This window comes from Schistocerca serialis, chromosome 2 (genome assembly GCF_023864345.2).
Source record: "Schistocerca serialis cubense isolate TAMUIC-IGC-003099 chromosome 2, iqSchSeri2.2, whole genome shotgun sequence".
Classification (NCBI taxonomy): domain Eukaryota; kingdom Metazoa; phylum Arthropoda; class Insecta; order Orthoptera; family Acrididae; genus Schistocerca; species Schistocerca serialis.
Window position 1 is genome coordinate 568,951,393 of NC_064639.1, and position 15,707 is coordinate 568,967,099.

General features: G+C 41.8%; 1 protein-coding gene across 10 annotated transcripts in view; it reads left to right on the forward strand.

Annotated features, from left to right (window-relative positions):
- The window catches only part of LOC126457568 (nuclear receptor coactivator 7), a 799,075-nt gene that overhangs the window by 454,314 nt on the left and 329,054 nt on the right, over positions 1–15,707 (forward strand). The window contains exon 1 of one of the 10 annotated variants that reach the window (XM_050093990.1): positions 2,663–2,869. The exons of the other annotated variants lie outside the window; for them this stretch is intronic. Coding sequence (XP_049949947.1) covers positions 2,764–2,869 — 106 coding nt within the window. The 5' untranslated portion in view covers positions 2,663–2,763. Of the gene's footprint in view, positions 1–2,662; positions 2,870–15,707 lie in introns of those variants that run through there. 10 annotated transcript variants of the gene reach the window in all.

Below are 15,707 nucleotides of genomic sequence, written 5' to 3' on the forward strand. Positions count from 1 at the left end.
TCGAGGTAAGTAAAATTGAATACACTCCTCTGTTACAATGAACTGGCACGTGCCTTGTACCACTGCAACTTTCTGATAACTAAATGAAAGATAATAGTTCATAGTGACATCCTAACATTGTCATTTTCTAATGCGGAATCGATACGTTAATTTGAAGAAAAAAAAGTAAATGCTCATTTCTTTATCACTGCGTGACTTGGAGCGTCAATAGGAGATTATGTTAAAATCAGATTGAGGAGAAGTAAAATGCTTATTCGTATAACTGTTTAGAAGTTTTTACTTGATTGTCCTAAATATAAGTGACAATCTAACTGTGTAAGGAGCTAAGACGAGAGGGGAAGGGGTGGTGGTGAACGATTAACGAAGGAAAGAAACTGTCGCTTGCTTGTATCCTGTAGCCGTGGTTTACATGTCAAAACATGGGGAAGGGGAGCGCCGCATCGGCAGCACAGGCAGAGCCATCACTCACCTCTTCCCCCACCCCCACCCCTCTCCCCATCACCCTCTCACCCTTTCACCTCTTCGCCCCCCCCCCCCCCCCCCCACGGCCTTCCGTGAACTCCTCTGCACACACCCGTTGCACTGCCCAAACACTTCGTCCCATACGAGCAGCAACTTCCCGGATGGGTGCATCACATTCTCTCGTGCCAATAATGCGCCCTCTATCATACTCACCCTCTCGGCTCACAACATAACCGCGCAGGCCGTCGCTCCTCTCCCAGGCATCTCTGATCTCCGCAGCCCAACTGGTTCCCTCCGTCGTATACGCTTCGGTGGACAGTAAGGACAGCAGCAAATTGCGGCATAAAAGCGAAGAAATCGTTAACGACTGTGAGCGCTCGCTCTGTGGTTTTCTTCCGAGCGACTTACATGCCGCGTGGTGCTAAATTAGTCATTACTTTTAAAATTTGCTTTTTGGTGAAATATTTTTTAATTGCCTCTTATTTGGTAGGTATTGAAATCGGAGAGAATTCTCTTAGGTATGAGTTCATTCTGTAGCATTTGCAGCTGTTCCAATTTTAGTGTCTGCTTCTTTTTAAATTCTGGGTGGGTTGCTCTTTGCCGGTTATGTTTTTGTTCGTTAGACGATGCTGCCCCATCAACGGAACTGGAAAAGCGACTTTTGCATATTAAGATACAAGCTGTCTGCAGGCACGGTAGACAAATACACTGCGTAAATTACGAGTGCATCACGAGTATGTTGTGATGTATGTGAATACTGAAAATGTCAAGAAATGGATAGTGTGAAACATGTTAAAAGCGTAAACTGAAAGCATCAACGGACAAAATTTGTCTCCTTATTCAGTTACGCTTTGGGCACATGTTTTAGGGTTAGTCCATGGCGCATTATTACTGTTTCTCTCTCTGTCTGTCTGTCTGTCTGTCTGTCTGTGTGTGTGTCACAGTATATAGAAACGGAAAATAGCTTTTTTTCAGATCCTTAAAAATAAAAAAGATGCAAGTGATTTTTGTGCAGGTATGTGGAACAAACGCCATTTGCATACAATGTGTCGATGACCCCTTCGACCAAGTGTGTCAGAATCGTGTAAAAAAAAAAGTGACTACCTCAAAACTGATATAGTAGGAATTTAAGGTCAGCATCAATTTGAGCTGAATACGCACTACTGAAACATAATCCAGACGATAAGAAATTCGCGTTAAAGGGGAAAGGAAATCTTAACTTCGTTTGACCGTAATGCATGTGCTTCTCTGATAGTGTAGACTTCCTACGAGGCGGTATTCGACCTACTCCCATTACGGCTGCCTGAAGATATTAAAACGTAGCAGCCTGTAATAAAAGAAACTGCAGAGACAGGTGTAAAACGAGGAAACTTGTATCTCGACTCTTCTCACTCCAGTCCCTCAGACACTGAAAATTTTCATTTAGGTTAGAAATGGAAAGCAACTGCAGCCAATGGCTATATTGCATGTTATTATTTATTTCATGACTACTACGGTCGAATCGATTTATCACCCAGCAACAAGCCTATATAGCTTCTTTGAATTATCACAGTTTATTTAGTGATACGAATTGGAGAATGTCGAAAGTCTTCACCTGACTTAAATAGTTTAGTAGTAGGTTTGTTCTTTGTATACCAAAATATGCAACAATTTTTCTTCGTGGTAGGAAAATTGTGGCAATCGCTGAGCGTGATGAAGGCGTATTACAGTCCGTAAAGGGGTGTTTAATCTTCCTTCCCAGATAGGAGAATTTCTTCTTTCTCATTCTTAAAGGTTCATATTCTTCATTTTAGTATTCCTCTTCTTTTTAAGAATGCAAATGTTAAAAGGAGGAATGTGTACACGTGCTGTATAATGTAGCCGATCGGTCTTTTGCTTCATGCATGTTAGCAAGACATTACACACAAAAATTTCAAATTTCTGCCATATGCTGCCGTGTTTACACGTAGACAGTAGTACAGCAACCCCGCGCTGTGAACGAATTGCGTCTGGTTTCCTTTGCAGGCTGCACAGATGTTTCCCAACACTTATCCCCCCACCTCGTCACCTGTCGCCCCGCCCCCCCTACTCACGCGCTATTGCCAATCCCGACCTAACTCCAGCTCAGAGTACGCTGCCTCCTCCAGTGGCACTACGCAAATTTACTACGTTGGCAGCACTGCCAGTCCGGACCTTCGTGTTATCGCTGGCGTTGCCGAGGCAGAACGCGAGGCGTGAGGTTATGGAGGTGTGTGTTCGTAACGTTTTCGCTAAGTTACAGCGTGCCACTTGAGGTTTTGGAGTTACCGATATAAAGCAACCATGGATTACGACTTTCCTATTGTGGTGGATGAATATGAACTGACCAATGCCGTGGATATTTACGAGAGGGAACTCAACGATTTCGTTGTGCTATACTACGTGTCAGGTAAACAAACATACAGCTAAGCAAGATCTTTTCAGCACGGAGCGTTTCGGATAGATTTGCTCTGATTCGTTGAAAACTTATGTGTAAACATCTACGATGTAACGTCATAATACAAAAGTTGAAAATGCATAATACTTTACAGTAGGTGTTTGTTGTAATGTTATTTTTCGATGTATGCCGTGCCATTGCACACCGGAATTGTAGTTTAAATACGTTGTACCTCACATTGTTGTGCAGCCAGTATGTTGCAAACCATTCATGTTTCAAAATATTTTGTGTACTCAATCGCCACAGATCTGTGCTTGGTCAAACGAATTATATATATCTGCAGAAACCACTAAAGAATGCACAGAAATCATTAATCTAATAAGACTCGACTGCCATATCTTGCATTTATATAAAAGCGCCCAGTATGCTTCTGCGATTGAAAATTCAGTGTTAATCTACTGTCATCATTTTCTCTAGTCACTCAGTTGCGAACCAAAAGGGCTCATTTTAAATGACCAATTATTTTATAGAATGCCTCATGTTTCGTTGTTGACAAGTGAGTGTGTAAGCATGCCTAAAGCAGTTTGAGGCTCCAAACCAATAACTTTGCATTTAAGCAGTTGGTGTGATTGCTGTCTTAATGTCCTTTTTTTAAATTTTTTAAAAATTAAAACCAGTAACAGCCACAGTATTATGATATTAGATTTCGACAAGAATGTATAGTTAGTCTCTACCACAAAACATTGCCCATTTTCTAAATATATTGTAAAAAAAATCTATCCAAGCGGGACCTCTTAAAGGCTTGTTTTGGGTGGGCGTGGCTCCCGGCGTCTTAGTGGCTCGCCGTATCAGCTGTGTTTTGAGGTCGTAGCCACCTGCCAACTTCACTTTACGAAAGCGAGTCTTGCGTTGTGGCACACTGGAGCAGTCAGGCAGCAGCTGTAGTTACTGCTGGGTGCAGCGTTGTCTTGCACGTGGCTGAAACACGTTTTGCTTGGTGACGACTAGCTTTGAGCTGACAACGCGCCTCGAAATAGTTCTGGGAGAAAACTGAAAGTAACACAAACTTCCCGTTACGCAAGACTACAGGCATATTACCGTTACTACATGTGGTAGTGAAATGCCTTCTACAGATAGGTAGAAAACTATCACACAACTATTAAAATTACCAGTAAAATTAACATAATTTAAAATTGTTTCCAGATTACCTGTTGACCAAAGTATGCGTTTAGGCTTTCCAAAGTAATCACGGAATGTTGGTAGTGTTAAATGACAGCCCTGTTTGACTCAGTTTTTTCTAAATTTGCAGTACATATTTTACTGTCGGACAGAAAATCAGTAAATACCGAAGCAGTAAAGCGAGTAAGCATCAGATTTGTTTAACTTATTTCCTATCAAAGGTTTTTTGTTAGCATGAAGTCTCTTACGAAAAAAAAACTGTTATATGCTGGTATGGAACAAGACGTAAGACCCCAAAATCACGTTATTTCTCCTGCGCAGGTTGTGTCCGTGTTTTTCCAGCTGTGTAACCAGCCTCCCGCTGATACCAGCTATCGGTGGTGGGAACTGTCCCAGTGTGAGTGGAGGAAGCAGATTCGCAAATCTTCGACCAGCCCAAATTCCGGTAGAAGTTAGGTGATGGAAACCGCCCACTCCTTGCGTTTCTCGTAGTCTACATATTTTATATGTGCATAATACACATCAAAATAATCTTAAGTCTTATCAGATATCTAATAAAATTTTTCTAAGTGTAAAGAAGGGTTTTAGTTTTATGATTGAAAGCGTGTTTAACTGTGGCGAGAACCTCAAAGTTGGCTATGCTACAGGTTACTGTGTTACCACAGTGTTTATTTGCCATTAACAATCGTGACTTCGCCAAATCAGGAGCAAATTATCACCTTTCAACGTAATCTAGACTTTGGGCTACGCTGTCACTTCAGTGAAGGTATGAAGGGGGTCCAGTATCACTCTATTGCCGAAATCCCTTGATTTTTCACACGTATACTGACGTATCGTAATATAAATTTTTTAAAGGTAAATGCGTGCTATTTGTCTTTCGCAGTTTTTCGAATCTTTCAGAAATACGTCTGGGCCCACAAATCAACTTGAGTTCATTTTTTTCTTTATAAAGTGTGAACTAGTCAAATGATATTTTAAACACATTCTGGTAAAATGTGCACGTTACGGTGGTTTCTAACGCAAGTTTGCTGAAGGGCGACGACTGTCTTCAGGTAAATAAACTGTACTGAATTACAGTTCTGGACCAAAGTTACTAATTATATGAAGTCACAGCAGGAAGCTCCATTTTTTCCTGTCCGTGAGAACAGCAAAAGTTATGATCATAGGATACTAAGGTATGAAGATGCCCTCACGAAACACAAGGGAATCTGTTGGCACGAAGGCTGTGCTGTACAGCAGCGTAATTCCTTCCTTCTGAGAGTAGAGGTTTAAATACTTGGAAACGCGACATGGATTTAGTAGTATAAATATGAAAACGACAAAGTAGTCACCATAAGGTAGTCCTTAGGGTTATAATTTTAAATACAAATTAAAAACTGGAAAAAGTCCACAACCATCAAAATGAATTATTTGACGACGTTTAGAAACTGATTTTGCATTTTAATTGCTTTCACGTCTGTAAGAATCGTGTATTTTACACGTATACCCAAGAATAATCAATATTTACTAAATACACCAGTTAACTGTGGTTTTTACTCACTAGCGAAAAATCTCGTAGGGCAGTGAAAGAAAATACGTCGATAATACACTGGACAGAATTGACATTGTCTCCCAGCTGTGGAATGTGAAAAATCTTAAAAATGTACGAAGTTGTGCGAACGCTTCATGTGTTTATTGATTACGGAGCCGTAGAACACGTGGTTTTGATTATTCGGTAGTAGTACCATCATAAGTGAAACAAATAGCGGCATCGAAGAGTGTTACTTCCACCAGTTGCTACGTGTGTGCAGAAGGATCTACAGCACCTGATACCCACCCAGAATTGAAAGTAATTTGTATGGGTCTGCAGCAGTGAGTGAAAGTAAGTACAGACGATGATGTCCAGGCTAAAAATAGCCTTCAAATGTCCATCATGCAGGGCGTAGTTCCAGGCCCAGTACAAATCCTAGGAAATCGTTCAACAAGTGGATCACAAACTGCGATACGATAAACGATTGATGATTCGTGCCCTGTGTAATGAATTTCGTCTCGTTAGACGCACAGCTGTTGAAGTGGGTGCTGAAGATAATTACCGAACAACGGGGAGAGCTAAGGACGAGCGTTTTTGGGCCACTATGGGACGGAGAAACTTTTTTTGCCCGTGTTAGTGTAACCCGCGACATGTGGAACAAAAAAAAATCCATGCCCTGGTGCCATTCAGATTTGTCCAAATCAAAAATATTCAAGTAATTTCATTACTGTAGCCGAAAATTATGACTTCCTTTTACGGGGACAGAAAGGACGGTTGTTGGTTGATGTCATGGAATTTGATTTTAAAAAAATCACATTTGCTGTAGACTGCGAAGCGTCTGACTTGCCATCAGACATTTACAGCACAGGAAATGGTCATCCGGGACATCCTCATCCACGACAACGCGTGTGCCCTCACCGGTGCATGTGAGATTTAGCCGAACGTCGCCAATCCACAAAACAGTCTCTAACTCGTGTACAGCGACTGCTGCCTTTCCTTGCACTTCAAACAATTATCTGAAGATGACGGGGAATGCAAGACTTCAGTTGCCAACTCGTTTAATTTCCAGGCGATGAAATTTATGGACAGGAGTGTAGACAATCTTCCTTTCCTCGCACCATCCGCCAATTGAACGTAAAAAATAAGAATTCTTGTAAACCGTGCACCTTTACCGTCAACCGTAGGCTGGAAGCAGAGAATAAATATAAGCGGTAAAGTGGTTAAAACAACATTCATTCGAGAAGAGCATAGTTGTATCTTACTTCCTTTGTCTCTGTTCATTTTGCTGTGTTCCGTTTATGGACGAAGTGGGATTGGTAGACCACTTCTGAATAAAGGTTTTCATAGGCTAAGTGACATTATCTTTTAGTGGGCAGCAAACCCTGCTAAAGACATAACCGTAGCTAGGTGAGCGTAATCCTCGATTAGAATTTCCGATATTTGTAGGCTTTGGATGAAGCGCGAAATCTGCAACGCAGAAAAGTGAAACCGGTGCAACTATAGATCAAAAGTTAAAACGTCACACACGGAAGATAATCGTGAATCAGATATGAGACGATAAAAAAATCGATGTATCAGATGACATATTGCCATGTGATTCGTTGACGTACATTCACGGTGGTATGAGCGCATGATCCAGGTGACTAATCTACCATCAGCCCGGCTATCTAGAAACTCCTTATCATTATCCTGGATACTCTGTGATTCAAGTAAACTGAGTAACTTACTAATGAATGTGTCGGCAATCATTGTAAGCTATGATTTTATATGTTAAGCTATCTAGACGGGTTTATTCCCAAAAATAAACGAATTACTATCACGGGATTTTTGTCAAAAGATCGTGCCTTTCTTAAAGTTTGTTTTCAAAATTCAAGTACGTGGGAGCTGTTTAATAACAACGTGGGAAAATCCGTCAGAATCACGCACTGTGTACGAGAGATTCTTTCCGTCTACCGCAGTTCAAACCACCCCAGGCAATAATGTAGTTCTTCCAAACATTTCAAGGTAGACAACTTTTTGATCCTTTAGTGCGGGTCCTTGAAAACCTTTTTCTGCCGCAGATTTCAATTTGCCCAGTGTTTCCTTTGTGATTCACTTGATGTGTTGTGTATTCATCTCTAATAGGACTGTGCCTGGTAAAGCACTGTGGTATTCAGACCAGTAACAGATTAACCGCTCCATTGCTTTCCGAAAGACAAAATACTTTATTAATTTACCGTGAGCAGCAAGAATTAATAAATACTCCTAATATGCGTCGCTTTAATTTCAGTTTAATCATTCAGTATGTCTTACTGACAGTTTAATGTGAGATCGTTAGGTTACATTAATTCGTCTAGTGAGGTGCTCTGAAGCTATTTCTGCGTCACAATTACTGTGAAAGTTAACTCCGACATTTCTGTAGGGTGCCGCCTTGTAAGTTTTGACGGAAGACCTTTTTTTCTTTTTGTTCTGCTGTGTCAAAGAACTTAATGCATAGCCTAAGTTCTGGATAGATGCCTCAAAGTAGGGCAGATTTTCTCGAGGAAGTGTCACGAACGGTGCTGTTAACGTCGTATAAATCACTTTGTATACAGTACGTAGCGTTTAGTGGCAAACAGTAAGCAATAATTGTCAAATATCTAGGGACAGAACAAAATAGATGTAAAGACAATTTCCGGAGCACTTCAAGGAAGTGTGATAGGACAGTTATTGTTTACAATGTACCTATTTAAATGTTTTAAAGCATCGGGTGCTCTTCAAAACCGATCGCAGATGGTGGTATTGTCTGTAACACAGTAGCAACGCCAGTAGCCATCGATTTACAGAATGACCTGCAAAGGACTGATCATTGGTGTAGGCTATGGTAGTTTACTGTAAATGTAAATTAATGTAATGTATTGCGCTTACGTAGGAAAAGAAATGCACTCTGTATAACTACACTGTTGAGAAATTGCTGGTAACAGTATCTTCGTAAAGTACTTACTAGTAACTATCCAGAGCGACCTTAAGTGAAATGACCACATAGAATAAATTGTAGGAAAAGCGGATGCCAGACTAAGATTCATAGGAAGAATATTAAGGAAATGTAACTCATTTACGAAGGAAGTGGCTTAAAAGGCTCTTGTTCGACAGATACTTGAGTATTGTTCATCAATATTGGAGATAACACTATGGCATGCTGTCAGTTCTACCCGCCCGGCATTCACAAATGCCATACGTATTTCAGTAGTTGGATAATGGCGTTGATATATTATGCACCCTTGCCGCATCCATCTAGGATGGGTTCCGCAATGCAGACGTGGGTGTAGGTAGAAATGTCCTTCAGAGTTTGTTGTCGGACCGGTACTACGAAGGCACGAGGTAAGGACGCGGTGCGGTTCCACGCGCGGGTGGCCCGGCACCTGCCTCGTTAAGGACGCTCTCACAGTCACGCGACGCTGACGCCCCGCCTGCATGTTCTCGTGAGTGAGTGGGGGTGTGCCAGCACTGCCAACTGCGACCTCTACCCGCAAAAATTTCTCTGCTCGATAAAACCTAGTATGGACCGCCAGTTGTGTGAATTAAGAGTTCTCATGTGACAAGGTACCACCGCGTACACGTGCAGTGGGTTGCGCATTATCGTGATTACTAATATGTGAGACGTTTATGCAGATCTGCTCAGAAACAGTTTTGCTGGCGGACTTCGATAAATCCACTGCGCTAACAATGAGTCCAATTTCACAAGGGTTAAACTTAACTAATTCAGTCTCAGTTATATTAGTCGTATATAAACTTAACGATCTTCTGTACCCAGATATCTGACTGCTTTCAGGAAGATTGAAAGATCCAAACACTGGAGAGAATCACCTACAATGCTAAGAGTTCATATACCACCCCCAGCTGGCTCCTGACAGCTTCTACCGATAGTCACAAAAACATCAGTCAGTAGGGAGAGAATCCCCCAAGAAACACCGTACTCAATTTTCACAGAAACACACACAATTCCTTCGCTTCAATTAAATCTTGCCAATTCCGTCTTGTTCACGTACCATGTACCAAGCTAGTGGAGGCAGAAACGGAGCAAGTACGATTCTAATATTGCGGTTTGCATACTTTACAAATCAAGGCGCCGCAGTTGTCAGGATAAAGCAAGATGGGTAGCACTTCGGAAAGTATGTTTATGACATTTTTAACCGGTATAATGACATATATCGACTTAAAACTTAACTACTGCCGGTATTATCCGAAGTAGTTGGCTACAAATTTTCCTCTGCATGGCTCTTCTTTTGTAAATGTCCCTTCTACTACCTTAGTACTATAGTTAACGAATTCAAATGTAGTTGCTTGCACACATTTGCGCGATTTTAGTGGACGGTCATTTTTCTACCGTGCGGCAGTGCCTTACGATAAAAATCGGTCCAGCATTATTGCAGTTGTTTCACAACTTTCACAAAAAAGTCACTATGGTTTTCTGTAGATTTCTTGGGAAGCGATTCGGAATAGTGATCATATATTTTTTTTACAAACTGACAATAACTTGTTTCTAAGAGATGAAAATTTCCATGAGTAATACTGGTTTTCTTTTCTTCTCAAAAGGCTGCAGAACTGTGCAAATTGTGTACAGAGAATTCTAGAACCAAAACATATCTATCAAGAGCACTGAAAAAATATATACATTTCTCGAAAGTCGGTTGCCAACTTCACCAAAGCGAAAAAAGTGGTCCAACTAAAACATTCATATTTCTTTACGTACTACACGAATATGTAATAAAAATGGGGGTTACTATTTAAAAAAAAACGCAGTTGATATTCGTTTGACCTATGGCAGCGCCATCTAGCGGGCCAACCGTAGCGCCACCTGGTTTCACCCTTCAAGCTAGACAAGTTTCGTTCTTTATAGTTTTTTCGTTTGATGCTTATTTCGTGAGATATTTGGTCCGGTCACGATCAGTGGACCGCCCTGTATAATTAAGACTGTGCTCCGTAAGAGGAAGAGTGATTTCTGGAAGAAGTTCGTGCTACAGTTCACACCTTATACGTAAAACTACAAATTTCGTCCAGTGCAAACAAATTGGTTGTGTTCTTCTTTATTCCACCTGCACCATGAAAAAAAAAATTGTTCCATCAAACGAAAAAGGGGCTACAGAGCAACGTCACTGTTAACTCGCCAGCAACGAGTACAATCGCTGTTTGTGTGTTGTTCTAGTCGTGGCAGCGTGCGTTTATGGGCCAATAACAGCAAAACCCTCGATTTCGCTAGCTCCAACCTGCTTCACAACATCCAGTCCTTTTGGCCAATTAGCCTCAGGAACAGAATTCGGACATGTCCGTTGACAATTTTCTGCTGTCGCTACTAGTACGTGGTGTGAGGTATTGGACTATTTTCTGCCAGGACTTTGAAAGGTTTCTTTCCAGTAGGTGTCGGGAAACACAAGTCACCGAGGCAAATCCGAAGTCCTTAAGCCAGCCTTTATAGTCGCCGAACCCAACCCATTTAGAAGAATAATGGAAAGACCAACCCATCATTTAAAAGTTGAAAACATTCTGATATTATACCGCCGCTCTAGCACTGACCACATCGAACAGGACGAGCCCACAGGCGCTGCCAGGAAATACGTTACACATGAGAAAAGAAAATAGAAAATTCGGTAACGTACATGTTGTTTTTTACGGTATCATTTTAAATGACGCCCAGGAGAAGAAATTGGTGTGTCGCTGAAAAATGCGATGGAAATGTGCTTTAAAGATATCTAATTACTGTAAGGGGGCGGAATGCAGCTTCGGGAAAGGGGGTACGACACGTTGGCGACTGGATTCAGATTTCCTTTCCAAGGAGGAAAAATACCGAACGAGATATACAATACCGTGAAATCGATGTTCTCCAAGGACGCTGAGCAGTACGAGGAAATAACTCCGTGGAAGCCTCATGCGTAGCTTTGGTCGCACAGAATGAAATTAACAGGACGGTAAAGAAAGAGCGTGAAAAAGCGATTTTCGTTTCGAAAGATGCAAGCTATAGAAGCCAGTTTACACTTTACCTTTGAAATGATTATTGATTTTTAAATGAGACGTGCAGCTACATACGAGGGCCTGCTGAAAAGTAGTGTTTCTGAATTGGTTATGTGAAAACTGTCAAGGCTTTTTAAATAAAACAAACCTTACTAACATTCTATATTTCTACTCTTCGTTTTTACCTGTTTATTTCTCAATAAAGTCACCCTGCCGGTACGCGCATTTCTCCCAACGAGACACATTTGTTGATACCATCACTACAGAATGTTAGACTTCGTTGACGGAGCCACAGCCTCACCTCTGCTTGCACCACTTCATCACTATCGAAGTGAAGTCCTCGTAGGTTTTCTGTAATTTCCTGTAATAGGATAAAATCGGATTGGGCCAATTCGTAACTATATGGAGGATGAGCGATGACAATGAACCCAAGGCGTCGGATTGTTGCAGATGCCGTAGAGCTCGTGTGTTGTCTGGCATTGTCATGTTGAAGAAGAGGGTGCTCCATGTGTGGACGAACTGTTCGAATTCGGGAAACTGCTATAGCTCGCAAATATTGTCTTAAACCATTTATGCGCGGAGACTGACTGCGAGAAACTGTACTGGCAACATTTATAGAACGCAATATTTAATAAACGTGCAAGTACAATTGCATTACATAACTTCAGTGTAATCAACCGCAGTGTTATTACCTTTTGCAAACTGTCAGGAAGCCTTTGCGGGCTGTTGGCAAGGCGGTATCTGTTGGTGACAGTGACATAGTGCTCTACTGCACGGCCTACAGATGCTACATCAGGATGCAGATGTCACTCCAGAAATAGGCAATAGTAGTCATTTTTAATGACCTGCCCCTCGGACACAGCGTAAGAACAGCACACTCTTAGTCATACGCCGCTGTCGGCATAAGCTTCACCCGAGTAGGTTCCTGCTGCAGTTTCTGTGGGCGTGGCTAAGCTAGGTGATGTCGTTCATTCGAATGACGCTTTAATTCAGGTTCATAGGATCGTGCCCCCATCTCATCAGTGGCGACGATACGCTGCAGAAATGTCTCCTTTGTTGCGGTATCCATGCAGGTGAAGCCAGTCATTGCATACCGGTGTCATTTCTGTACGTCGCTGAGTCGATGTGAAACCCAACGGGACGCAATTTTCCTCGTGTTAAGACATCCTGTCCATGTATACCAAGGCGTTCGATGACTTGCAGAGACCAACCTCAACGATAATTCCCGGACAGTCCATCGATGGTGAACAAAAATAAGTCGACTTACGATGTCAATCTGATCATGAGGAATGGGCGGATAATCTGTGCGATGGAAATCCGCAGTCTCACTACGACTCGCACGAAACACCGTGACCCAACAGGCAGTCGTCGTACAGTGTAATACATTCTCGCCGCAGGCTTCACGTAATCCTCGATAACATTATGATGCATTCTTGTCACAGGCAACATCGATTTTAATCCGCTAACGTTAATTACCTTTAGAGCGGTGAAATAAACACTCTTCACGTCAACGCCACACGAGACTCCCAATGGAAAACACATCCCGTCGGACGAAAATAGGGGCGAGAGCAACTTCACTGTTCTGTTCGTACTACCAAAAGGTGCACCACTAGTGTATTCTTTTGGTCATGACAACTTGCGTTTATGGACCAATAGCAAGTTCTGTAGCTTACAATTGATTTCTGTAACTGTTTGGAATCCGCTGTAAATTTGTTTGAATAATTAACCAGTTAGGGAATACATTTCATCCTACGGCCCTGTTTGCTCCACAGGGCCAGCAACGTGTCGAAAGTGTGTGACAACGTAACTGTTATACGTTCACTGAATAGAGGTTAAATATTGAAATAATTTATAGCAGTGCTTCAGACAGATTTATACATATACTTATCTACAAACGTGCTTCTATAGTTATAAGCAGTGTGTTTCAAAGCCTTTAAATTGCATTTCCAGGTCACATTATGGGAAACAGATATTTTTCAGAACCGAAATGTTCACTAACGCGCCCCCACGTTGCTAGGCGTATTTTTTTTAATGTGATGACGTGGCTGAGTTTACGCACACTACTACCTGCATATGCAGTGTGTGTTGCCTATAATTAAGTCATCTGCTCCGCGTGAAATGGTGTAGGTCGAATAAAATTGAAGTTCCCGATTCGTTTCTAAAATATCGTTTTCCATTTAGAAACGTTCACTGCTAATATTTTGTTCGAAATCAGTAAATGAATCAGTGCATCACACCTGGTTATAAGGACCCTCTTACTAGTTGGGTGAAATCACATAGACCCATTTTGTCTCTAACAAAATATGTTCAGAGACAGAATATATGTATAAACAGAACAATATTCGCTGTTAACTTATCAGTCATTGTATATAGTGATCGTCATGCCCAACGGATGCATTAGTAGTAGGTTGCGCGTCCTGAGTATTACTTCTGAACGCGTGTGTTCGCTCTCTTTTCTCAGCCAGTATTGTGCAGTTGGACCTGACAACAGAGTCGAGTTTTTAGTTAAATGCGACGCACCGGAGACGGGCCAGTTTAAAGCGGTTATACACAGCTCATTCCTGATTTCTCTAAGTCCTCGATTCCTGTGTGTTGTGTGTCTTGAACAGCGTCAGTAGTGCCACATAGGGACACATTTATTGTCGTTGTAGCATATTTGTGAAGGGTAAAATACTATTTACTTGGTAACACAGGCCAATGCAGCGGTGCCCAAAGCAGATGTAGGTGGACGAATTCTGGTGGGTGACGAAATTTTTTTCAACAGAATTTGTCAAGCAAATGGAGGAGAGAGGTAGTGTCGTCTAATTTCAGATGCCTAGATTTATTCTCTGTCCCAAACTTCACAACAAGGCCTCGCGGAATGTGGGCAGTAGTTAAACAGTTATCAGCAGGAGTGGCTGCTCAGAGGAAGTAAATACTGTTGCCAAGGGCTTGAACCAACAGAAATTATCATTGAGTAGTATCTGATTTAGCATTAGCTGTCTCCTTTTTCGTACCCTTCCATCAGGCCGCGACAAGGTGCATTGCTCAAGAAGCCACATTCTTTCGTAGACTATTTCGACCTTCAGGTGAAAGCATTAAAATGAGCACTTTCCAGGTAAATGCTAGTTTTTAACATTGATATTTTCATCAAGAAATCAATTTGTACGTTTGAAATTGCACATCATCTCTGTTCCTATCGACTGGTAAGGAAACTTGAAACTGCCGGAGCGTAAACTATTGACATTCAACTCTGAGAGATTTCGGTAGTCATTGTAGCGTGTTTTGTTGTTCTGCAGTTCAGTTCGTGGAATATATTCTTTTGATAAGACAAAAACGGAATTGTTGCTGATGCTCAGATTTTTTCAGTTCTGTAACTGTTATTTCCGTTCTCTCTCGATAAGTCTCACACCTGTCGAATGTAACTGTCACTCACATTAAACAGTCCCAAGTATTAAATTTAGGCGGTGCCAGAGCCCGAAACGTCTAGATCAATCTAGAAGCGTAAACGGAAATTCGTGAGACGTGCACGTAAGATAAGGACCCGAGATAATTTCTAAGACTTTCCCGGCGATTTGTTGTCATCTCGTAGAATCGGGTGTACTGCCGGTGGTCCGCGCCTTCCCAACACGATATTTCGACGTCGTAACTCGGCGTCTTCATCAGGTGTCCCTGAGACTGGTTGACGAGCTGACCTCGTCCCGTATTTATGCTTGGGCGGTGTGAGGTGCTCCCTATGCCGTCCGCGCCCGTTGTGGCCATTTCTAGCGGTGGTATCAATCTCTAGCGCACGTAACAGTTGTGGGGATTGTTCTCAGTTAAATCGTCTCTCAGATTAAATTTCTAACTAGCAACCTTTCGTGCTCTGCCAAGCAGACCACGAAGCAGATAACTTAATCGTCGCAACCTCATGCAGTTTAAAAAGTATCGTATATCGTAGCTTCAATGTATTCCCGGAGATTTCTTTTACCGTCTGTGCTGTGCATTGAGGTGACTTACTTTTGTTCGCTCAAAACAACACACACTGGAATAATTATATTGCAAATATTAGTCTACTAGAAATGAATAGCTAAATTCGCTACGGTTTTGTAATGAACACCGCCATAAAAGACAGTCAGTTCATTCTCTCTCTCTCTCTCTCTCTCTCTCTCTCTCTCTCTCTCTCTCTCTCATATGCTAAAATGCCTCTATTCATATTTACTGTATTTTCTTTCA